Source organism: Medicago truncatula, chromosome 6 (assembly GCF_003473485.1).
Source record: "Medicago truncatula cultivar Jemalong A17 chromosome 6, MtrunA17r5.0-ANR, whole genome shotgun sequence".
NCBI classification, from domain to species: domain Eukaryota; kingdom Viridiplantae; phylum Streptophyta; class Magnoliopsida; order Fabales; family Fabaceae; genus Medicago; species Medicago truncatula.
The window spans coordinates 37,609,198-37,636,562 of record NC_053047.1 but is presented as its reverse complement, the minus strand read 5'-3'; the positions used below and the strand labels follow the sequence as shown (position 1 = coordinate 37,636,562).

General features: G+C 33.7%; 2 protein-coding genes across 2 annotated transcripts; both read right to left on the bottom strand.

Annotated features, from left to right (window-relative positions):
• Positions 1-10,574: 10,574 nt before the first annotated feature.
• LOC25480403 (F-box/kelch-repeat protein At3g06240) lies at positions 10,575-11,768 on the bottom strand. Its single transcript, XM_013587149.3, has one exon. It carries the CDS (start codon positions 11,766-11,768, stop codon positions 10,575-10,577), a length of 1,194 nt encoding a protein of 397 aa, XP_013442603.1.
• A 3,546-nt stretch (positions 11,769-15,314) lies between these two features.
• On the bottom strand, positions 15,315-15,806 carry LOC112418223 (CENP-B homolog protein 2-like). The gene has a single exon (XM_039827116.1). The coding sequence runs from the start codon at positions 15,804-15,806 to the stop codon at positions 15,315-15,317; it is 492 nt and encodes a 163-aa protein (XP_039683050.1).
• Between the last annotated feature and the right edge of the window lie 11,559 nt (positions 15,807-27,365).

Below are 27,365 nucleotides of genomic sequence, written 5' to 3'. Positions count from 1 at the left end.
TTGTGCAAAAACAAGCTAACATCTATGATGAGTATATAAAATCATGCCAAATTTCAGAATACCAGAACTGAAGCACTTTGCTACTACCTTTCAATGATTTAACTATGTCTTTCGTATTATTATCAAAGACCTAATTGTCCCTTTTAAATGTAAGATAGAAAGTCATTAAATTGACTTACAATACACAAAACAAATATGGATGTGTCATATTTCACAGTGTCCAAGTATTTTTGTCAAAATTTGTGTTCAAATATTATTACTCAAAATTAGAGGGTCCGTATTCAATACCAAAAGAAAAAAAAATTAGAAATTCAGAATCATTACAATTTTTTAAATATAATGAAGAAAACATAAACAAAGCCGAAGCAAAATCTGCAGAAAACAATATACAAAAATCCACAGGAAAACCTCAGCAAACATAGCCATTACCTACGGAGACTCATGTGGTGGGAGGATCCGTAGGAACCTTGTCCTGTGTAACCCACAACACAATCCTCAGGAATTCATGCGGATTATTTTGTGTAGGAAAATCCGCAAGCAAATCGAGAAGTTTTTGAAGTGACTACCATGCTATATTGATAACATAGTAACATGAAATTGTAACAAAATTGACCCTATATTTGGCAAGATAATGAAACTCACTTGCTAATGTGATCCTGTGAATGAGGGGTACTGGAAATCGCAATCAAAATCATCTTCATTCAGAAAGCAAGAACCAAATGACCGAAATAAGAACTGAAACTGCAGACTGAAATGATTTGGAAAGAGAGTTGAACAATATTTAGAATCGGCATGCAACAGGGAATGTTACATAGAGTCAATGGATATAAACTGAAACACATAGCAAATAGAGTAACATTAAGGATACTTGCATTCTATAACATATATATTTAAAAAAGATGACGCCGACATGAAAGACCAATAGAGACGAATAAGGAGAAGAATTGTAAAAACAAAGTCATCGTGCTCATTAGCTTATCAAGCTCCAAAATATACCTTACCTTACATAAAATTATAGGTCATTGAGTAAAGGAAATATCATTCTTACAAATAAGAAAAAAATGCAAATAGAAAAACCCTAATAATCAATGGCATTAATATCTCAGAAATGGTTAAGATTAAACAAGATAAATAATCAATCATTTACTTGTCCAATAAGAAGAGAGCTTTCTTTGTAATTGACATTCTGAAAACATCTGAATTCCCCTTTACGACCAAGCTCATAAAGACGAGAGAGTTTTTATGTTAAACTCCATGTCCCTATGATTTTTTGGCATTCATATTTGGAATAATTAGACAATGGTTCTTTTTTTTTTTTCCGGATAAGCTAAAAAATTATTTTAGAGAAAAAAGTAAGATTGGTGGACTAGGCCAAAATCCAATGAAACAAAAACAAAACGAAAAAAAAACAAAAAAGAAAACTAATTAAGGAGAGTGAAATTTAGAAATATCATTGGAATGTGTGTCAGTACCAATGCCAATTCTTGTGGCTTGATGAGTCTTCCATGTATTTATTTTTCTTTGATGCTTGGAAAGATATTTAGTAAAGTTGGTTTCTTCGACTTTATTTGATTCCTCCTCTGTACATTTATATTTGACGTTGCCCGATAGTTGTCGTTGAAACACACGATTCTTGAACAACGGAGCTAAACTTGTTTAAATCACTTAAAATATGAACATCAGTGGCCATTCTAAAGGCTTTTTGAGAATGACCAAACTCTTGATATGTTGCCTCATGGAAGTTTACTTCTTGATTATCTTCTCCATCTGTTCCCCCCTTACCTCAATAGATTTACAAACCTCAAATAGTTTTTGCATGAACTTTATCACCATCCCCCTATTGTTTGTTTGAAAAGAAGAAGAAAACAATGTCTCATATCCGGGATTTGAATCTTAGTTCGTCATATTTTGATAAACTAGTCTCTTCCTTTAAACATGTGTCAACCCAATACATTTAAAAGTCTAAAGGAAATTTTATAGTGAGGTTATTTAAAATTTAAAAATTAACTCAGATTATGTAGGATTCATAGAGTCAAATCGAATCGAACTAGGTTGTATTTTACTTAACAAAACTAGCATGTTAAATTTGATTGAGTTAACAATTGACATTATTTTACGACAATGACGATGATGGTCTCAATAAGGAGAACCATTTTTATCCACTAGAGCACCATTGTTCCTTTCACAGTCAAATATGACTTTGATGAACATAGTGACCTAGAATGCCCCAAGATAGTTAAGTCGGAGTCTCTACCAACCTATGTGGTGGGCTTCTCTTCCTCCACCGCCAACCGCTGACGATGATGATTTGGAAACCGTTCGTGCCATTTTCGACACTCTCATTTTATCACACTCTACATAGAATCATAACAAAATGGCATCATATCAACCATCTCTCTTGTTTCACCTTCAAATTCAATCGGAACACACTCTCTATGTAAAACGTTAATTATAAAGGAACAAATACCAAATTCAATTTCAATTTAAACTGTTCAAAAACAGAGAAATATCAGTTATCAATGACTCTTCCCATGCCTCACCCTTAGCATTCCTTCAATGTCTATTTTCCTTTTTCTGATTTTCTTCTACTACTAATAACACTTCTACTCCTATACTCCCTCTTCTTTTTTTCTTCCACTCTTTCATCAAAACATTTTTTAATTTCTAATTTAACATTTTTCCCCCCTTGTTAAACCACTTTTTCCATAGAGGTCTCACTAAAATCATGAAATTTCTTCTCCATACCCTCGAAATCCCCACAACTTAAGAATTAAGCTTTCTACCAATTGCATACTCACTTGTTTTTTCTCAACCACTTCTTTAGTATGGCTCTCTCTTGTTCTATATCCTCTCTGAAGGTAGTCTTAGAGTGAACATCTACTCTTTAGTATGGTGGTTGTGGAGAAAGAGGAAAAAAGTGGGAAGAGGGAGGAAAGGGGAGGAGAAGAAGAGTACAAGCATCTTCTTTTTTAGTTTTAGTTTTTTAAAATGTTGGATGACTCCGAAAAAGTTGCCACTTAAGCGGGTGTTAAACGGAGGTATGGTAAAAAATGGTGTTTATAGAACATTTTCCTTATTATTTTTATATTTGTTTGACTTATGTTTTTAAGATAAAAAAAATTATAATGGATTCCTTAAACAATATCATTAAGACATTTGTTAGTATAAACCATTATTTATTTAAGAAAAAGTCATAAATTAAAAACAAAACGTAGATAACAAGTAAGAACTTTATTTCCATTGCGATTGATAGACCTAAAATCTTACCTTAACACCATCGTAACCATTTATGGTGATTGAGTTATATAAACAAATAATTTTCTTTGAGTGAAAGCAGTGGAGGACTAAAATTTGTTTAAGTTGTGATGTGGTAATCATTTTCGAATTTATGTATAAAACTGCTTCTCGACTCTTGATGCTATTCATGTTTTGTAACACATTTGGTTTAATGCAAAATCCTTTCATGCTATTCAATAGGTTTATATTGATTTTCTGGTTCCGGAACAAGAGGGATAAACACTTCGAAAAAACCTCATTATGCTTAGTTCATTAATCCTCTATACTCTTATTCGAGCTTTCTTAAAAGCCCTCTATATTCTATCTCTAAACATAAAAACTGCTTGCCATTAACTAACTTGTGTTTATTCCTATTCAACAAACCCAAAGTCCCACATTCTAAGCTTATAAAGCCTTTTAACTAACTAGTTAGAGATAAAGCTTATAAAGCCTAAACAATCCTCACTTCCTAAGCTTGATTTATGGGTTGAATTAGTCATTTTACCTAAGATAAAATTAAAGTATATTATATACAAGATGCAAGACAACTTGGTCGGCAGCGACAAATTTTTAGCACCGGTTGGTATGAGAGTATTGTGTGCTTAATAGAATATTTGCATTACTTTGTAAAATCTGAAACATGCACGTAGTTTTAACTTCGTTTTTTTTAAATATGCACGTAGTTTTAATTTGTAAGCACTAAAGTAATTAATATACAATACAAACAACTACGTTTCATTGCTATAGCAATTTAGTGTAGACAGAATTGTTATATGCTTTCAGCACTTCAACACTTCTAATTTAAGTAAATATGCTACAAACTGTTTCAACAATTGAGTCAGACAAAACTCGTTGTCTTTTTCGACACATTCACCGTAGTTAGTAATATTGTACCTAGGTTTCCATTAATTACAATCATGCTTAACTTTTAAAAAAAAATAAAAAATCGATGAACTATATGAACCTAGGTATTTATGTCAAAACCCTTAACATTAATATGTCTATTGATTAACTCCATCCATGGTAACCAAGTTTTTCCACCCATTTTAAAAATAAAAATAAAAGTATTTCCACCCATTAACTCTTTCGAAAAACAAAATCTAAATTTTTTTTTATAAACATGACGATCAACATGATTAAAGATACTAAAACACAACCAAAACATGTCTTTCACCATAAAATCATAATACACTTATTACTTTTATATTTATTTGACTTATGTTTTCAAGGTAAAAAAAAAATTATAATGCATTCCTTAAAAAATACACTTGGGATATTTATTAGCCTCACTCATTACTTATTTATAAGGGTTAATGTGAAATGGATCATCTTCATTAGTATAAAGGAGAGAGAGGATCAAATCCCTATAATTAGAAGACCAAAAAAAAATTGGTCATCATCCAAAACCGGAGGTTCAAAAAGAAAACCCCAATAAAAATAATGGAAAAAAAATTAAGAGTAAAAACAAAAAGTGTAGATATCATCATCTGGTTTTTATTTTGATTGAATTTGATAGAAATAAAACCATACTTCAACACCCACCTAATGGAAAAAAAGAAATTAAGAGTAAAAACAAAAAGTGTGGATATCATCATCTGGTTTTTTTATTTTGATTGAATTTGATATAAGTAAAACTATACTTCAACACCCACCTAATGGAAAAAAAATTAAGAGTAAAAACAAAAAGTGTGGATATCATCGTTAGGTTTTTATTTTGATTGAATTTGATAGAAATAAAACCATACTTCAACACCCACCTAACCATTTATGGATGATTGAGTTATATAAACAAATAATTTGCTTTGAGTGGAAGCAGTGTGGGACTAAACTTTGTTTCAGTTGTGATGTCGCAATCATGTTCGAATTTATGTATAAAAATACTTCTCGACTCTTGATGATATTCTTGTTTTCTAACACACTTGGTTTCACTTAATGCAAAATCCTTTGATGCTATTCGATAGGTTTATATTGATTTCCTGGTTCCTGAATAAGAGAGACTAGATAAACACTTCAGAAAAACCTCATATTCTGCTTTAGTTCATCAACCCTCGTATAATCTTATTCGAACTTTCTTAAAAGCCCTCTCTCTATATTCTAAACATAAATGCTGCTTACCAAGTGTTTTTTCCTATTCAACAAACACAAAGTCCCACATTCCAAGCTTATAAAGCCTATTAACTAACTAGCTAGAGATAAAGTCTGCATAATGCTTATAAAGCCTAAACAAATGAACTTTCCCATGTCAATGTACTCACTACTCACAATTAGCTTAAGTTTTCTTCATGGGATCCTTCATATTGAATTGGAGGGTATGACTCAGAAATGAAATTTGGCTCATCATATCCTATTTCATACTGACCTCAATGAAAATCATTGCTGAAAATTTGTGGTCGGACATTTCTTGCATGTATAGAGTCAAAATACCAATGTTACATAATTGGAGTGTGTTTCACCGAAAAGTATCTTAACATAATTGGAGTCAAAATACCATTTTCAATCCCTGACAACGGCGTCAAAAAATTATTGTGTAAAACAATGTGCAAGTAATGGTAAATAAATAATAAAGAGTAAATAGACTATTGATTCTACAAGGATCGATTGTGGTTAAATTTTAAATACTCTCTCTAATGTAAAAGGTTAATTAGTTAAGATTCTAAGTAACAAGTGACAAATCATATTTGTAGGTTTGAAGTGATAAAATGAATGAAGTAAATGACAGTAAAAGAAAGATTAAATCTGTGGAGAAAATATTTAGGGACATTATTCTTTTGTAAATCATTCACGGTTCCAGACATGCTAGAGGAATTGCTATATCAATTTAGTATAGACAGAATTGTTATGCTTTTCAGCACTTCAACACTTCTACTAGTAAATATGCTACAAATTGTTTCAACAATTAAGTCAGACAAAAATCGGTGTGTTTTTCCACACATCTTACTTACTTAAAATTTAAGGCAGTCTGATTAGAGTTAATCCCTAACCCTAATTGCAGCAAGGGTCCACTTTATGCTTAATCTCCTTCCACTAATCCCTTTTTTGGCGCCTTGCACAATTGCTCTAATCACCCAACTGTATGTATTAAATGAGAATGTGTTAGGGAATAACTCATTAATGGAAAAATATATGGTTACCTATACTCATCTTACTTACTTAAAATCTAAGACAGTCTGATTAGAGTTAATCCCTAACCCTAATTGCAGCAAGGGCCCACTTTATGCTTAATCTCCTTCCACTAATCCCTTTTTTGGCGCCTTGCACAATTGCTCTAATCACCCAACTGTATGTATTAAATGAGAATGTGTTAGGGAATAACTCATTAATGGAAAAATATATGGTTACCTATACTCATTAATGCTCATACAGAGTCATTCTCTTGTTTGTCTCCTCGAAAATAAGGTGGCATTAACTATATTGGTGTGCTCAAGGTGATAAACTAATTTGATAGGGTTATATGCTTGCCTATAGTCATTCTCCTGTTTGTGTGCTCAATGTAAAAATTTACTAAGAGATGTACAGCTCTGAAACATCATTTAATGCATTGTTTTTTTATGTCTATGCATGTTCTATAAATACATCTTACCATTTACTTTGTAGCCATTACATCAAGTTAGTTTACCTGTTTAGCACAGTTCAATAGAAAGCATTTGAAGTGCTAAGCTCTTTCATTCCGTAACAATGGCAACCAAAGATAGGTTATTGCTGTCACTTAAATTTTGTTAGTTTAAATCAATTGTTTAGGTGGTGTCTATCTTACCTTATGCTAAGTAATTGTTTTTCTATTGAGCTCTAGGAAAAGCACCAAAGATCACCAAGTTATCAGACATATGGTTGCTGAACTGGTTTTGACTCCAACTAACAAAGGATTAGGCAAGAGAGGTTCTGAATTTGTGGAAACAGTGGATGATCTTGAACTTGCTGAAGGTGACGCATCAACCACTAAAGAACCAAGGATTCAAGCTGTGAAGGTGGAGGAACCAGAAAAGTAGTTTTTAGAGATTCAGTTGGCATGTCATTCCTATGGTCTTTTTTTGTTGTTTTCAGTTTAATTTCAGTTCAACTTTAGTTTCTTTTTCCATTTGTTTTGTTGTTCTTCGAATTAAACATGTCTTATATGGCATGTAATTTTGTCTTTTTTTATTATGGAATGTTTTGGATTGCCTTACGGATTTTTTTTTTGACACAATTGCCTTACGGATTTAGCAACGTTGTTTGGTGTTTTATTTAATCTGAATGGTGTTGGTTTATATCTATCAGATCTGATAGATGGCATTAGGTTTTTACTACAAATTCATGGCAGCACCTTAATGCTACATAATCTTCTATGATGATATATTTTTCAAATTCATACTTTAGTTGATTATATTTAATGCATATTGATCAACAGTCTATAACAAACCCACGCGAAAGCGTGGGTAGAAAGTCTAGTTCACCATAGTTTTCATTGAAGTAGTATTATACGTACCTAGGTTCCCATTCATGCTTAACTTTTAAGAAAGAAAAAAAATCGATGAACTATATGAACCTAGATATTTATGTCGAAACCCTTAACATTAATATGTCTATTGAATTTGATTAACTCCATCCATTTTAAATTTTTTAAAGGGTCTTGTTAACTTGTGTAGAAATTTAATTTTGAAAATTGTGCACTCATCCCGTCAAAAGTTTAAGGGTTAATAGTGTTTTACCCCCTGTAATAAATATATGACCCTTTTGGTTTTGCCCCATATAAAATATTTTTTTTAGATTCCGTCCTTGTAAAATAAAGATTCTTCAGTATTTCCCCCCGGCTCCTATGATTCAGCAGAATCTCTTACGTGGCGCTGATGTGAATATTTCTTCTTATTTTTTATTATTCTTTTGGATGCCACGCGTAAAAAATATATTACACGTCATTTATAACTAGTGAATGAACGGGTTTATAACTAGTTATTAATAATAAAGTTTGTCCCAACTTAATGTCATTCTGGTCTTTGTAAATATTGAAGAGTAATGAATGTGATCAACATTTTGCATTTTCAAAAAGGATCTTCATGAAATATGGATAATGTAAAGTCTATAGATTAATACTTTTCTACAATTCCAAGGATCAATTCGGAATTTACTCTATAAAAATATGCATAAACGTTTTTTGGTTAAAAAAATATACATAAACTTGATAAAGGTATTGCTTCAGCTATTGCTTCGACATAATTGTTGCACTAGTTACGTTTGAAATGGATCACATATAACCTAAGTGCAAGTTCTAAATACAAAGGTATAATATACAACATGATATATATACTCAGAACTCTGGATATACATTGATACAAATTGTGTCGGACGGTGTTGTCAAATTGCGGTTATGGTAGTACTATAGCGCAGCAGAATTTGAACAAACTACTATTGTTCTGCGATACAAGATTTAGTACAAAATATTTTCTATCTACCATCCGCAATCGACAACACTGGATGCAACTAATGTAGGATGGACAGGTTTTCATCCAGTGACTCGAGAAGATTTTCTTGAAAAGTCTTCATGTGCTTGAGTTCTCTGGTATTGATATCATATCTACACAAATATTTCAGAAGAAAACATAATCATTAGAACGAATAATAAATACTCGATATAAAATCAGAAATAGTTCTAGTATATTAGTCAGAATATATAAAGGATCGATTTGGCTGAATTTTCGGGCATTTGATTATCTCTCTCCAACTCAAGAACAGACAAGATCTGTAAAAAATGATATATAAGTCAGAATGAATGAGGTAACACCAGCAACAACTTTACTTGTATAAGTAAATTAAGATCATGTAGTGTGTGTGCGCGCGCGTTATAAAAAGTTCTACATGTACATCGGTATATCAAGCTAGTATTCCTTGGAGTTTGTAGAAAACTGCTATAATTTTAGAAGCAATGAATCTTCTATTCTAATTGAATTCACTTAGACAAGTAATCGACGATAATGGTTATTAAAAGCTAAGAATATAATTACACAATACATATTATGATGGTTCAAAACAAAGGCATGACCTCGAGCAACACCAATGCCGGGAACAGATGAAAGAAAATCACATCTAGCTAAAACACACAAGCCTGGAAAGAGGAAAAATTGCTTTTTCAACCGTCTATCGCGAACGAGTTTTGTGTTTTAAAGTTATTCAGCATTCTAATTTTTATACTTTCAAAAACACACATGCATATTTTTAAGCACATATTGTTGCATTCAACAAACAGCAAGAAAATCACCTGTGAAACACTTCACATCGAAACTCTAAAATGAAGGTTTATTAAATTCAACAGAGAAAACGATTTCTAATTCTATTCATTCACCATTCCCCTCACGATCCATCTTATAAACAACTTGTTCAAAACAAAAGCAGATTAGAATCCAAAACACAGGACTCCTATGAAATTGAGTTTACTTGAGCCGGATGAAGAACATGATGCGTTGTTTTCTCTTCCTGGTGAGAAATTCCAGAATAAGGTCAAATTAGATTGGCCACCTCCAATTCAAGCTAATAAAGGTTTATATATATATTGGATTCAGTTGCTGATGGCACTATTTGTTTCTACCAAGGTTTGGTAATACCGAAAATTACAATTTGGAACGTAACTACCAACGAATTCAAGGTCCTTCCTCGTGTTTCAGGTATCAGAGTACACACAAATGGAGTGTGTCATTTTTCTCTGCGATATCATTGTCTGGCCTTTGCTGCCCTTTGCGTCTGGTTTGGCACTTCTGTGTTGGTATCCGGATATGAAGGTGGTGGTACAGCTAACCAGTTTATGCCTATGGAATAAACTTCCCAACGCATATGCAAAGTAAAACTCTATCATCGCATATGCATAACCCTTTAAATGAAATCCCCTAACCTATGCAAAAATTTAAATTTAAAATTTATTTATCAGAATAAGAACCATCCTTTAAACCATGTAGTTACAAAAGCTTTACTACCATGTTATGAACTGAATTTTAGAAATTTGAAGCTTTTAATCCAAGGCATGTAAAAAAAAGAAACAAACGGTTAAGCACTTTAGCTTTTAACCAAAGCATTGCAGCCAAGCAAAGCAACTTTTCTATGGCACTAATAGAGAAAGATTAAGCATGACTGAATCATAGAATGAAAGGCTGTGTTTCAAAAACAAGACAGAAGGAAAAAATACTTACATTCCTATAACATATATATATATTTAACCAAACAGATAGTAATGTTCAATTTATTAAAAAGAAACAAAGAGGGAGAAGAATCCTAAAGGAAATATCATTCTTACAAATAAGGAAAAAAAAAGTGCATATAGGAAAGAACCCTAATAATCAATCAACTATTTGTTCAATAGGAAGAGAGCTTTGCTTGTAATTGACAATCTGACAACAACCGGATTCCCCTTTAAGACCAAGCTCATCAATCACTCCGGTACTTAAATTAAATCTGACTAGTTCGCCATCTTTTCTTCTGAAGAATATATCACCATTCTTTCCCTCCCCAATAGGATGCTCGATGCAAGGTAAAGGCCCAATAATAAAGAGTTTAGTCCAAGACTCCTTCACACCAAGTTCACCCAAAATAGAAATGTGAAAAGTAGTCATTTCTACATAGTTTGAGATCAATGCAACGTGGTCATTTAATACCATCAAGTATCTCAACAAAAATACAGAATCAAAGCTATCATTCATATACAAAGGCAGGGGTGTTGTACAAAACACCTCATTGCTTATGTCAAATGACACCAGATATCCTTTATGTTCAAATTCATCTTGATACCAGTGACACACTCCCTTCATGTACACATAGACACCTACCCAACCGTGATGAGCACGAGGAAGATCCAGATCAAGTTTTCTCCAAGAGTTGCTTCTTAGGTTGTATATCTCCCACATGCTGTCGCGTGATAGCTTGATTGGCTCACCATCAATATCACCTTCAAAATCATCAGGTACATCTAGACTATACGATACGTATCGAATGACCTTGTAGTCATCTCTAACATGCTCATAACCAAATCCATGAACATAATAATAGACTTCCTCATAAAGTACAGGTGACTCAGTAGGGCTGGGAGGAAGGACCTGGTATTCTTCAGTAGCTGGGTTACATAATATAACAACAGGTTCTCGTCCATGATAGAGACAAACAATACCGTTAATAACGGGACCTAAAATATGAATAGCTATGTTATCCTCTTGAAATGGAGGTGGCCAATCAAATTTGACCTTATTCTCAAACCTCTCACCAAAAAGCAAATATAACACATGAAGATTTGGTAAATATGGCAGAGTCTGTTGTAGGAGGAGAGATGAACCATCCTCCTCATAAGTACTGGATATGAAATATTTGCGGTACATGTTTATGAAATTAGGATTCTCAAATAAGTGAGACCATGATTTACGTACGCAACTAAAACGTTTTGAAGATTTAAGAGGCAATTTTGATAGAATGAAAAATGCAAGATCATCATGAATATGATTGCTAACCTTTTCAGCTGTAAAAGAATCTGTTGATTTCATCATCTTCTCCGAAGATGGGTTTACTCGTGAAGCTAGTAGCAATTGCTGTGAAATTGAAGTGTTTGTTGATTTCTTGTTTCCGTTTTACTCTAATTATATAGAAAAACTTGCTTCAGAGAAATTGCTATACATTTTCATTTTAATCATAGAAAGAAAGCTATATTTTGTGTACCAAAAAAAAAAAAGCTATATTTTGTTGGTAAAAAGAAAAGAAGAAAAAAAAGTATATAGAAAAATTAAATTCATTATAACTTTTTGAGGCAATTAGTAATTAATGTTTTCTTTTGACTACATTATCAAAAAAAATAAATTCTTTTGACTGATTATTACCTTTTTATACAATCTTTTGACTAATTATTATATATTAACTACTAATTTTCATTTTTTAGGAAATATTAACTACTATCTATCTTGACGTTTGTTGATATAATGTTATTTTTAGGCTAAAATTATATTTTGCTCCCTAAGTTAATTTTAGGTTTTCTTTTGGTCCTTTAAGTTTAACTCGGTCTACTATATTCTTTCACACCATAAAAAAATATAAACAATTGTGAAATGAATCTTATCCATTTAATAGAAGAGATAGAGAGAGAAATTGAGAAGGGTGAAGATAATTAAATAAATTAATGATATATAATTTAGATATGTTGTAGTGTAAATTCATACTCCTAATATATTATGTAAAATATCAAAATAGAACCTAATTTCATGGACATGTTATCTCGGTAGCTTATTTAAATACAAGTTAAATTACCTACAGAAATGTAACGAGTGTCAATGAAACATTGTTTAAGCAATCAAAAGTGGTAAATTTTGTATAGAAAGTTGTGTAATTAATATTCCACTCCTGATACATGTACATCTCTACGCGCATATACACCTCCTCTACACCGTCGTTGTTGTAAAAAAATAATGATAAAAATAATATGAATATCCATGTCATCAAACAAAAATAAAAAATTAATTGAATTTGTGTCTTTTTTCTCTCATCTCACTCAATCTCTCTTGCACCACCTCGGCTTCTACTTCCACCACTGCAGAAATTTGCGGATCTAGTGGTGATTTTTTTTTTAAAATATTTTTGTTGGATGACTCAGAAAAAGTTGCCACCTAAGAGAGAGAGGGTAGCAAGAGGACGAACAATTGATTAGAGATTAAGAGAGTGAAAAAAATGTAGAGGATCAAATCCCAATAATTAGATGACAAAAAAAAATATTGGTCATCATCCAATACAAGAGGTTTAAAATGAAAACCCCAATAAAAACAATGGAAAAAAAAAAAAATTAAGAGTAAAAACAAAAGGGTTAATAGTTCTTTACATGGGGCGAAATTTATCATTAAGGTTCAAAACCAAGAAATCTTCAAATTAGAAGGACGAAAACCAAACAAAAAATTTTACATGGTGGAAAATCGAAAATGACCTATATTATAAGGGGGAAAATCGAAAATGTCCAAAACAAAACATAGATCTTAAAGGCATGAATTTATTTTCATTAATAGAACTAAAATCATACTTCAACACCCATGTAGCAATTGTTGCGCGATTGAGTTATATAAACAAATAATTTGCTTTGAGTGCAAGCAATGTGGGACTAAACTTTGTTTCAGTTGTGATGTCGTCGTAATCACTTTCGAATTTATGTATAAAAATGCTTCTCGACTCTTGATGTTGTTCTTGTTTTCTAACACATTTGGTTTCACTTAATGCAAAATCCTTTGATGCTATTCTATAGGTTTATGTTGATTTCCTGGTTTCTGAATAAGAGAAACTGGATAAACACACTTCCAAAAAAACCTCATATTCTGCTTTAGTTCATCAACCCTCATATACTCTTATTCGAACTTTCTTAAAAGCCCCACATATATTCTAAACATAAATATTGCTTACCAGCATATGCTTATAAAGCCTAAACAAATGAACTTTCCCATGTCAATATACTCACAAGCTTAAGTTTTCTTCATGGGATCCTTCATATTGATTTGGAGGGTATGACTCAAATGAAATTTGGCTCATCATATCCTATTTCATACTGACCTCAATGAAAATCATTGCTGAAAATTTGTGGTCGGACATTTCTTGCATGTATAGAGTCAAAATACCAATGTTACATAATTGGAGTGGGTTTCACCGAAAAGAAAGATTAAATCTAGTGGAGAAAATATTTAGGGACATTATTCTTTTGTAAATCATTCACGGTTCCAGACATGCTAGAGGAATTGCTATATCAATTTAGTATAGATAGAATTGTTATGCTTTTCAGCACTTCAACACTTCTACTAGTAAATATGCTACAAATTGTTTCAACAATTAAGTAAGACAAAAATCGGTGTGTTTTTCCACACATTCACCATAGTTTTCATTGAAGTAGTATTATACCTAGGTTCCCATTAATTACAATCATGCTTAACTTTTAAGAAAGAAAAAAAATCGATGAACTAGTTTTTATAAAAAAATATTGAATATTGATTAATGGAAAATAATATTGATTCCCATTAATTAGACTATTGAAGTAGTATTTCATTGAAGTAATATTGATTTTTTATTTTTTTGAGAAAAAAATATGAACTTTTCATTTTGAAAATTATTTTTTTCGATTTTTTAAAATTTTCAAAAATTAATTTTCAGATTTTTTTAATTATATTTTATTTTTTGGGTTTTTTCTTTTGTTTAATTAAATATAATGTGTTAAATGAATTATACATGTGGCCAATGAAATAATAATGAAAAATAAAAAGAAATATCCACATCAGCGCCACGTAAGAGATTCTGCTGAGTCATAGACATAGGGGTTAGGGGGCAATCCTGAAGAATCTTTATTTTACAAGGACGGAATCTAATAAAAAAATTACAGGGGGCAAAACCAAAAGTATCCTATATGACAGGGGTGTAAAACTCTATTAACCCAAAGTTTAAACACTTATATTTTCAATGCAATATTTATTTTTTAATTCTATTTTAATATTCTTATCTTGTGCCACAAGGGCATAAGTTAACATTTTCCTTTTTTAAATGTTAAGAATTTCACTAATAGAAGTCATGTATTAGAAATTGTGTTAATTTATTGCTTAAAATGTTTAATATTAATTTTTTTTCATTAAATTATTTCCATTAATGAAATGAAATTAATGTTTAACATTTGTTAAGGGCACAAGTTAACATGACCCTTTAAATAATTAACTCCAATCATGGTAATCAGGTTTTTCCACCCATTTTAAAGATAAAAGTACAGTAGAAACTCTTTAAATTAATACTCGGTAAATTAATAAACTCTCTAAAATAATAAATTTGTCCGGTCCCGACTTGGGCCAGTGTAAAAAGTTGAATAATTCGATAAAATAATAAGATAATAATTTTTTGGGAGATCCCTTTATAATTTTCGGTCCCAAGAAAATCATAAATTAATAATTCATAGAAACTGAAAAAAAATATATTACACTTTGTTGAAATATGATTCAATAGTTGTTTGTTTTCCTTTAAAGTTCAAGTCTGTTTGGAGCTCATCTCTAACTTTTCTTATTGCATCCAATAGCTGAGGTGTTGTACTTTTCTTATTGCATCCAATAGCTGAGGTGTTGAATCTTTGATGTCATGTTGGGTGGCAAGAAGAACAACTCAACGTTTCTTAGCCCTTCAATATTTCTTGGATGTGCTGGACAATTATCCACCACAAGTAGAACTCTTCTACCATGCATCATTTGGTCAAATGAACGAACATATTCATCAAAAAGCACACTAGTCATCCATGCTTTTTTGTTAGCTCGATACTGACAATCCAAGCTATTCATGTTGACATTCTTGAAGCAACGAGGCTTTGCATATTTCCCAATAATCCATAGAGGGATTTTTTCAGAGCCATCTTCATTCCAACAAATAACTACCGTCAGCCTTTCTTTATCTTGTTTTCTTCCATCAAGTTGTTTTGTTGCCAGTGAATGATCAGCTTGTAGCCTATAAAACAACCCAGTTTCATCCATATTGAAAACATCTTTCATAGGGAACTGATCAATTTTCTCTCGAATCGATACCAATTTCTGCTCCATGTCTTGTACATCAATAGACCCACTCTCGCCAAAACGACGAAATGACTTTATGCCATGTCGGTGCTTGAATTTCCCAAGCCATCATGTAGAGAAGTTAAAATCTGAATCATCATGAGGGTACAAGAGTTTCATTGTATCTCTTGCCTTCTGCAAAATTAATTCTCCTGTGATATTCACACGTTCTTGATGCTGTAGAAACCACTCATAAACAACCTTCTCCATGTCAGGATATTTTGCTGGTTTGTGTCTTTTGATCTCCGCTCTTCCCTTTTCTATTTCAGCAGAGAGATAGTCATTTGACCGCTTAAGTGTGTTTGATATTGTTCCTTGACTAACTTTCAACTGAAATTTTCCCTCAAGCCATCTCTGCAAGTCTTTTTGTGTGCTTGCAGGATTATCTCTCTTGTACTCGCACAACTCCTTACGTATTTGATCTGACATAGTTGATTTTGCAACACCTTTTAGATGAGAAGCCATCTCGTGAGTGTGATATGGTTTGAATACTTTTAACACATTCATGTAATTTATATATGCCAAACTTGCTTAAGAATACATTGAACATTCCACTTGTTTACATTTACTATACACTTCAAAAGTCAAAAGTCATATTTTCAATGGATATGAATACAATATTTATTAATTTACATTGAGTCCGAAGATTTGGTGCAACGTAATTCTAAGAGACATAGACTAATTTGCCTTTTTGTTTGGTATGTACAGTATAATTACTTAAAAACTCTTTAAATTAATAATTATTAATTTATCGATAAATTAATAACTCTCTAAATTAATAAATTTCTCCGGTCCCAACATTATTAATTTATAGAGTTTCTACTGTAAAACTATTTCCGCTCATTAACTCTTTCGATGTAAATTTCTCAACAAAAAAAAAAAAAACAAAGCTCTTTCTCTATAAATGAGCTTTCATTCAAACAAAGACGACTTAACAAAACTTTATAATTTATAAACATGACGATCAACTTGATTAAAGATACTAAAATACAACCAAAACATGTCTTTCACCATAAAATCATAATACCCTAACTTAAAGATCTTTAGCTCACGACGAGATTCAACAAAAATAAGATAAAAAAGAGAAATAGAATGTAAAGATCCATGTTGCACATACAAGGAAAGAAGAAATGGAAAGGTGAAAATACATAAGTTGTGTAGAACTGTCACAGGTTGCTGCAGCAAATGTGATGCGTATTTCTTCTTCAAAAGTGAGTTTCATTGGTTTTCCATGGAAGGATATGAGATGGAGGTAGGGATGGCAAAATGGTTTTGATTCATCAGATTAGCCTGTTTAACCTATCTTTTTATAGCGAAGTGAGTTGAGATTTGAATCTGCCGCTAGTAGTTGGTCTGCCCCGTCTAACCCGCTAAAAGAGGGGCGGTGTGGATTGACCCTTTGGGTTGAAATAAAAAAATTATTATAATCTTTTTAGTCATAATCAATTTTCCGATTTTCTCCTACATAGAGTATAGATAAGAAAGACGCTTAATTTAATCACTTTTTTTTTTTTTTTATGATTTTAGCCTCATTTTTCAATTGGTGAACTCTTGAGTTTTTTTTTTCTCTATCTTTTTTGTTTATTATAGATTTTTAGATCATATAATGTATACGTTTAAATGATAATTTTCATATTTTAATGAAGTCGGTAGTTATATATTTTGATTTCCTTAAATTGGTCTTACATTCATATATTTTTACTTTTTACGTTGTTTATAATGTTTTTAGTTAACCATTGTTTTAAAAAAAAACATTGACGGGTCAATCCTCCAACCCATCGATCTGCATAAAATAGGACAGGGTTTAATGTTCAACTCTGCACCTAGGGTTGGGAATAGGCCAGGCCAGGCCAGGCTTTGATAGGCCTGAGCCTGGCCTACGAAATTTTTTGCAGGCCTGAGCCTGGCCTATGGCCTTTCATAGGCCTATTTTTTTGGCCTGGCCTGGCCTATTTAAAAGCCTGGCCTGGCCTGAAAGCCTATTTACAGGCCTACTTACTATTAAAGTCACTAAACATTCATTTTATCTACTTTTAAATAGGCTTAATAGGCCTCAAAGCCTATTTGAGTGTAAGACTTGTCTATCACTATAAGGCCTTAAAAGCCTATTTCACTATAATGCTTTAAAGCCTATTTAAAAAGTCCACTATGAAGCCTAACATGCATAAACAGGCCGGCCTATTAGGCTTCATAGGCTTTTTTGATAGCCTAAGCCTGGCCTATTTACTTAAATAGGCTTTTTAAAAAGCCTAAGCCTAGCCTTTTTAATAAACAGGCCAGGCCAGGCCAGGCTTAAACAGGCCAGGCCATAGGCCCCTATAGGCCGGCCTGGCCTATTCCCAACCCTATCTGCACCTCTAATTGACTCGCCCCGCCCTTTTTCAGACTGGTTGGCCCGTTTTGCCATCCTAGATGGAGATGGAGGATAGGGCACGAAAATTATGGTTCAACCAGCCTCCTTCCACTCTCCCTTTTATTGGTGGTAAGATTGGCCTTTTATAGTACTTTTGTTTTTGTTTTTCTTTCCTTTATCTTTTGTGATAAGGTTCCTTTGATGGTGAGATGTCCCATCCCATATTAGAATAAGATTGACAATTAGAATATTCTCTTTGGTTGTCCTGAGATGGTGAGGTGTCTCATGTTCTCTTAGGATAAAGGTTTCTATACTTTGGGTTCACTTTAAGTTATGTATGTTGTTGTCTCCTAGTTTGCTAGAGCAAATCTTGGAACATTGTTGTAGCGAATTTCCCACATTTTCCAATTGAACTTGTAATTCCTTTCAAAAACACTTTAAATAATTCCTTTCAAAACACTTTAAATACTAAAAGTAACATATAAAACCTAATTAACTAAAATTTTAACGGTAAGAGAAGAATAAGACATTACATTCGCTAAAGGATTGCATAAAATATAAGATAAATAAAGGTAAAGAGCATTGTTTCTATGCTCATTACTTAGACCTAATAAAACCTAACTTCGACTACTATATTCTCTCATATTTAACTCCTCGCAATATAACCATATAACAAATTATGCCAACAATTGTGAAACGGTTGTTCTCCATTGAATATAATAAAAACAAAAAAAAAAATACAAATAGAGTGAAAATATTGAAGAGGTTTTCTATAAGAGAAAGTGAAATAGTTTTCTCTTTCCCTTATCTTTTATGATGTCCTTTGATGGTAAGATGTCCATGTGCTCTTAGAATAAGGTTAACAGTTAGAATACTTCCTTTACTTGTCCTTGGATGGTGAGGTGTCTCATGCGCTCTTGGGATAAGGTTGTCCCACTTTGGGTCCACTTTAAATTATGTTTGTTGTGGCACCGTTTGTTGTTGTCTCCTAGTTTACAACAACAAATCTTGTAACATTCTTGTAGCAAATTCCCCATAATTTTCAATTACACTTTGTGGTGCCATTTAGCATGGGAAAGGCTAGTTTTTTTCCACCATGGGAAAGTTGGGTTTAAACCATTAGATTAAATAGGAACACCAATTTTATCATAGTCTGACTCCACTATATTTTTTTCACATTGTCTTCAACCTCCATGGCACTGAACTTGACCCACTGCCACCAGCAGATGAATCCTATCACTTTCATTCTTTCTTTTTCAAATGGAAATAAAATGACATTAAAAATCACTCATAGTCCTTAAAAATCAGTCATAGAAACAACACATAAATTCACGCCATTTTTTGTTTTCCGTTTCTAGAAAAAAAAACTTATTCAAACTAATTCATTTATTAAAACTTAATTGAAAAAAAAAAACAAAGAGAAAATAGTGACCCATTTAGCATAGAAAATTGAAGTAAAAAATGTAGGAAGAGAGAAGAAAAATATTTAGAGCAGTTTGTGAAGATTTGTCTCATTAAGTTGTTGGAATGGTAACCTTGTCTCATCTCATCTTGCCATAATTACTTGTTCTTGTAAAGGAATGTTATTGTTGATTCCATTAGAACAAAAATGGTTTGTTGTGGTAATTTCAAGCAATTACAATGAAGAGTTAATGCCAAAACCGGTGGTGCTGGTGGGGTTTATTTGTGTTGGTTGATGATTGTAAGGTTGAAGATAAAGGGGAATAAATTTAGTGCAAAGAGACTATAATAAAATCAATGTTCCTCTTTAATTTAATGGTTAAGATTTACTTTCCCATGATGGGAAACAACTCCCCTTTTCCATACTAAACCCCACCACACTTTGTACCTACACACAATCAACAAATCATACATAATTTCTTCCAAACAACACTTCAAACTAACATATTACCATTAAGATGAGGAGGATAAGGTGTTGCATTTACTTGAGGATTACATAAAATAGATGATAAATAAATGTAATTAGCATCATTTCTATGCTCATCACTTATACCTTGCAAAACATAACTCGGTGTACTACATTCTCTCACGTGAAATAGATCTTATCCATTGAATAAGGGGGGAGGCCACATAAGATATATTTAAATATATTATTATATAAGAACCATGTTTTATTTAAAGAATATAATTTAAATATGTTGTAGTGTGAAGTCTCACTCCAAATATATTATGTTATAAATATCAAAATAGAGCTTAATTTCATTGATATATTGACTCGATAGTTTATTTATATACAAGTCAAATTACTTATTCATAAGCGTTAATACGAATGGGATCATCTATGCTATATAGGAGAGAGAGTAATAGTAAGAGGGAGACAAACAATTGATTAGAAAGAAAGAGAGTGAAAAAGTGTAGAGGATTAAATCCCCCAATAATTAGAAGACATGGCAAATATTGGTCATCATCCAATACATCCAATACTCCATCCGTTTTGAAATATAAGCAAAATTAACTTTTTAGGTTCATTCATTTAACGATGTATGTGGTTATACATCGTTAAATGAATGAACCTTAAAAGTCAATTTTACTTATATTAAAAAACGGATGTAGTACATAAGGTTAGAAAAGAAAACTCAATCAAAAACGAGGAAAAAAATTAAGAAAGCATATTTTCCCCTAAAGCATTCTTAAAAGCCCTCAAAATCATTTTTTTTTAGTCAATTTTGACCTTGTCTTGATTTCACAATTCAAATGTGTAAACATCCACCTCAATTTTTTGTTTTATAATTTTTTATACCCTAAAATCCAAAATACGAATGTGAAAATCCTACTTCAATTTTTTTTCTCAGGATTTTTACACATCTTAATTGTATAGTTAAACCAATCTCGTTTAGATTATGTGATTCAGATGACTAAATTTCTAAAAACAATATACAAGAAGTGATATTTAAACAACTAAAATATGACAATTTTAAAGAACGTATAAAAATACATCTAAAATATGTTAATTTGATCAAAAGAGAGAGAAAAAAAATTATTATTAAGTTGACAACCTTATATGAATTAAGTAACAAATGTTTTTTTTTTATCTTAAAGACAATTTTATAAGTCTGGCAATAAATCAATTTTCAGGACTGCAGAAATACAAGACGAAGTTTCTTCGATCCATATGCAATCTAAATTCTTAAGAGCATATTTAGCTAAATAATGAATAATTGGGTTGGCTTCACGCCTAACATGCCAAAAAATTAAACTACGAAAACTACAATTAAAACTAATACAATCTCGAATAATATACCAACATAGTTGGAAGATTGTTTACGAGCATCAACACCAAAACCACATTAGAAGCATCTGATTCACTATAAGATTCATAAAAGCCATCTCTTTCGCAAATTTCAAACCCTTCTACATAGTTAGAGCTTCTGCAACCTCTGAATCTGGTAATGAAAAGACTTGTTAGGAACTAGAGCAATGACAACATCTTCATTATCTCTCACCACAACACCAATACTGTAACGCCCTAGTAGTATTTTATTTATTTTAGAATTATTTAAGGTCTTATGTGTGTTGTTTTAAAAGTATTATATATGATTTATGTGGTGTGTGGAATTTATTTATATAATTTATTTAATATAAATAAAATAATAAGAGAAAATGACTTATTTTAGGAGGTTAGGGATTAATTAGAAATTAATAGTAATTAGGAGGGGTTTAATGAAATGAGGGAAGTTACACTTTGAGGGAATAAGGAAAGAAAAAGGGAGAAAAACTGTTTAACGTGAAAACAAGTTGGGGAGGAGAAAAGCTAAGGCTAGGAGAGAAGACCAAGAGAGAAGAACTAGAGAATCGATTGCTGTGTTTTCTTTGTCTTCGCAAATCTAAGGTAAGGGTGAGACTATCTCTCAGTAATCATAATCTATAATTCCTGAAATTGACCTAATTGAATAGTTTTTGAAAAATAATATGAAAATTAGGGTTTGATGATGATTCTAATGGAATGAGTAAAGACGATGTTAGTTTTCTCTGAATTTAACATTAAGAATGAAAGCTTAATCCATGTTGTTGCTGCAATCCATTCATAGATTGAATTTTTGATGAATTGTATGAATTGATGATTATTTGAATGATGGTAGAATGATTCTGTAATTGTTGTTGTTGTTGGTTGAATTGTGTTTCTTTATGATGCCTAGTTGTATATAGGACCTGTAAACATCTGTTGGAAAACATTTTGGGTAATCAGGGGATTAAAATGGAGTTTTTGGAGTGAGAAGTGGTCTGAAACCGTAGGTTTTGCACTGTCCAGACGAATGGTCGCTTAAGCGAAGCATCCGTCGCTTAAGCGAGCATTCAAGCAAGCTGCCCAGAGTGCGATTTTACCCGTTCGCTTAAGCGAACCGTGAGCGAACTGGTAAGCGAAAATTAAGTTTGGTTCTGCCAAGAATTCGCTCAAGCGAATGGTAAGCGACCCTGTGAGCGAAAAACCATTTTTGATTCTGTCCAAAGTTCGCTCAAGCGAACCGTGAGCGACCCGTAAGCGAATTGAGCCCAGAACCTACTGTAAGTTGGTCGCTTAAGCGAACTAGCCGTCGCTTAAGCGAAGTGAACCTTAGTCAGCCTTTTCTGAACCCTGCTTGTGAGCTAGGAGACCCCTTTTTGTACTTCTTATGTGTTTCCTTAGCTTGTATAACTCTTGTTTAGGTATCTAATCCTACTTTAAACGTAATGATGAATGGTTTGGTTGATTTCTATGAATTTTTGGAGGTGTTGAAATGTGTGAACTAAGTGAATGAACATGTTGCATTAAGAGGAGTGATGAGTCATATTAATATATATGTAATAGTAGAGTTGTATGTAGATATACACTGGTTGGGTAGTTGCATAATCATCAAGTGGGAGAGCTTCGGCTCTGGAACGCCTCGTCGTTCAAAGCGGTGGAACACTAGTTGTTCAAAGCGGTGTGGAGCGATGAGGACTTAGGTCCTGTTGAGAATGCTTTAACCATTCGACAGCGGTGTGGGTCACGGCCCTGAATTACGGTACCACATGCATATTTGCATTTATTGAGGAGTTCTAGATGGGGATGTCGTGTCATAACATGAGTTGCATTTTGTTGATTGGATTCTATTATGAATGACTGTTGTTGATGATAAATAATTATGCTTAATGAATAATCTTTGATATTGTAAGGTGTTAGATTTTCAATTGATGTTTTTATATATTATTTTTATTGATTGAGAATCTCACCCCTTCTGCTTGAAAATGTTGCCCTTCCTATGGGTAACTTGCAGGTGATCCTGAGTAGTAGGTGGTGGCTCAAAGTGTCTAGGGCTCTGATACGTGGGATGGGATTTTATTGTTTTATTTCATTCTATGTATCAAATTTTGGTTAATGATGTTGTAGCCCTACGATTTATGAATTATTCTGGTTGAGGCTTTTATGCCAAGATATTGTTTGGAGTTTTAAATAGTTGTTGACGTTTTCAATGATAATATTCCGCTGCATATTAAACGACGATTTTCTTTGGATATTTTATAAATAGATTTTTATATTCTATTTCAGAAATTTGAAAATGAAGTGTGACATGCCCATGTGGATTTTATGACTCTGATGTATGTTTATTTATTTAAATAAAGTATATATGGGAATGGGGTGTTACAATTGGTATCAGAGCAGGTTGGTCCGTCCGACCGTGTAGTAGAGTCGTGTTGAGCCACCTAGGTTAGAGTGTCAAACTCTAATGTTGTTTTGTTATGATTCTGAATTGTTATTCCTTATGTAGAATTTAGAAATGGCTGGTCGTAATGATGCTGCTATCGCTGCTGCACTTGAGGCTGTTGCTCAAGCTGTAGGACAGCAACCCGCTGCTGGTAACGGAGAGGTGAGAATGCTGGAGACCTTCTTGAGGAATCATCCACCGGCATTTAAGGGGAGGTATGATCCAGATGGTGCCCAGACTTGGTTGAAGGAGGTGGAGAGGATCTTTAGAGTCATGCAGTGCTCTGAAGTTCAAAAGGTGCGGTTCGGAACGCACATGCTAGCGGAGGAGGCCGATGATTGGTGGGTAAGTTTGCTACCGGTACTTGAGCAGGACGGTGCGGTGGTGACCTGGGCTGTGTTCAGGAGGGAATTCCTGAATAGATATTTTCCGGAAGATGTCCGTGGCAAGAAGGAAATAGAGTTTCTGGAGTTGAAGCAAGGTGACATGTCTGTCACGGAATATGCTGCAAAGTTCACGGAGCTGGCTAAGTTTTATCCTCACTATACTGCGGAGACGGCTGAATTCTCCAAATGTATTAAGTTCGAGAATGGGTTGAGAGCTGACATCAAGAGGGCCATTGGCTATCAGAAGATCAGAACTCTTTCTGAGTTGATAAGTAGCTGCAGAATCTATGAAGAAGATTCAAAGGCTCATTACAAGGTGATGAGTGAACGGAGGGGCAAAGGACAACAGAGTCGTCCTAAGCCGTATAGTGCTCCTGCTGGTAAGGGAAAGCAACGACTGAATGATGAAAGGAGACCCAAGGGAAGAGACACTCCTGCGGAGATAGTTTGCTTCAAGTGTGGCGAGAAGGGCCACAAAAGTAATGTTTGTACCAAAGATGAGAAGAAGTGCTTCAGGTGTGGACAGAAGGGTCACGTGTTAGCTGATTGTAAACGTGGTGATGTTGTATGCTACAACTGCAATGGGGAGGGTCATATCAGTTCTCAGTGCACTCAACCAAAGAAGGTTAGGACCGGTGGGAAAGTGTTTGCCTTGGCTGGTACGCAAACCGCGAATGAAGATAGACTTATCAGAGGTACTTGTTTCTTTAATAGTATCCCTTTAATCGCTATTATAGACACTGGTGCTACACATTGTTTCATTGCTTTAGAGTGTGCTTATAAACTGGGTTTGATTGTGTCTGATATGAAAGGAGAAATGGTCGTTGAAACTCCGGCTAAGGGTTCAGTGACTACTTCTCTTGTTTGTTTGAGATGTCCTATATCTATGTTTGGTAGGGATTTTGAAGTAGATTTAGTTTGCTTACCTCTGACGGGGATGGATGTTATATTTGGGATGAACTGGTTAGAGTATAACCGAGTTCATATCAACTGCTTTAATAAGACTGTACATTTTTCTTCTGCTGAAGAAGAGAGTGGAGTTGAGATTTTAACTACGAAAGAGATGAAGCAACTAGAACGAGACGGGATTCTGATGTATTCTCTGATGGCATGTTTGTCATTGGAAAACCAAGCTGTGATCGACAGGTTACCAGTGGTGAATGAGTTTCCTGAAGTTTTTCCGGATGAGATTCCAGATGTACCACCAGAGAGGGAGGTTGAGTTCTCCATTGATCTAGTACCAGGAACGAAGCCGGTATCGATGGCACCTTATCGTATGTCGGCATCTGAACTTGCTGAGTTGAAGAAACAGTTGGAGGATTTACTCGACAAGAAGTTTGTAAGACCAAGTGTCTCACCGTGGGGAGCGCCTGTGTTGTTGGTAAAGAAGAAGGATGGTAGTATGAGGTTGTGTATCGACTACCGTCAGTTGAATAAAGTTACGATAAAGAACAGATATCCTCTTCCGAGAATTGACGACTTAATGGATCAGTTGGTTGGTGCCAAGATTTTTAGTAAAATTGACTTGAGGTCAGGTTACCATCAAATCAAGGTGAAAGATGAAGACATGCAGAAGACTGCCTTTAGGACACGATATGGTCATTACGAATATAAGGTGATGCCTTTCGGTGTTACTAACGCGCCTGGGGTGTTCATGGAGTATATGAATAGAATTTTTCATGCTTATCTGGATAAATTTGTGGTGGTGTTCATTGATGACATTTTGATCTATTCGACAACCGAGGAAGAGCATGCAGAACATCTGAGAATTGTGTTGCAAGTATTGAAAGAGAAGAAATTGTATGCCAAATTGTCGAAGTGTGAGTTCTGGTTAAGTGAAGTAAGTTTCCTTGGCCATATTATTTCTGGAAGTGGTATTGCAGTGGATCCTTCAAAGGTTGATGCAGTATCGCAATGGGAGACTCCAAAATAAGTGACGGAGATCAGAAGTTTCTTGGGTTTAGCTGGTTATTACCGCAGGTTTATTGAAGGATTCTCAAAGTTAGCTTTGCCGTTGACTCAGTTAACCTGTAAGGGTAAGTCTTTTATATGGGATGCTCAATGTGAGAGTAGCTTCAATGAGTTGAAGAGGAAGTTGACGACTGCTCCTGTTTTAATTTTGCCTAAGCCGGATAAACCGTTTGTTGTTTACTGTGATGCGTCTAAACTGGGTCTAGGAGGTGTGTTGATGCAAGATGGTAAGGTAGTGGCGTATGCTTCTAGACAGCTGAGAGTACATGAAAAGAATTATCCTACTCACGATTTAGAGTTGGCCGCGGTGGTTTTTGTTTTAAAGATTTGGAGGCACTACTTGTATGGTTCCAGGTTCGAAGTGTTTAGTGACCATAAGAGCTTGAAATATTTATTTGACCAGAAGGAGTTGAACATGAGACAGAGGAGATGGCTAGAGTTATTGAAGGATTATGATTTTGGGTTGAACTATCATCCGGGTAAAGCTAATGTAGTTGCAGATGCCTTGAGTAGAAAGACGTTACACATGTCGGCCATGATGGTGAAGGAATTTGAGTTGCTTGAACAGTTTAGAGATTTGAGCCTTGTTTGCGAGTTGTCACCCCAGAGTGTGCAGTTGGGTATGTTGAAAATCAATAGTGAATTCTTGGATAGTATTAGAGAAGCGCAACTAGTGGACGTCAAGTTTGTGGATTTAATGATTGATAGCAATCAAACTGAAGATCGTGATTTCAAGGTTGATGAACACGGTGTGTTGAGATTCAGAGGCAGAATTTGCATTCCTGACAACGATGAGATGAAAAGATTGATTTTGGAAGAAAGTCACAAGAGTAGCTTGAGTATCCATCCGGGAGCTACGAAGATGTACCACGACTTGAAAAAGCTGTTTTGGTGGGTTGGTTTGAAGCGCGATGTTGCTCAGTTTGTATATGCGTGTTTGACTTGTCAGAAGTCGAAGGTTGAACATCAGAGGCCTGCAGGGTTGTTGACACCATTGGATGTACCGGAGTGGAAATGGGATAGTATTTCTATGGATTTCGTGACGAGTTTACCAAACACTCCGAGAGGACATGATTCTATATGGGTTATAGTCGATAGATTGACGAAGTCGGCGCACTTTATTCCGATAAACATCAGTTTTCCGATGGCGCAT

Bases quoted from the DNA above. Each gene is read 5' to 3' on its own strand.
- LOC25480403 (XM_013587149.3), bottom strand. From the start codon at position 11,768: ATGATGAAATCAACAGATTCTTTTACAGCTGAAAAGGTTAGCAATCAT.
- LOC112418223 (XM_039827116.1), bottom strand. From the start codon at position 15,806: ATGGAGCAGAAATTGGTATCGATTCGAGAGAAAATTGATCAGTTCCCT.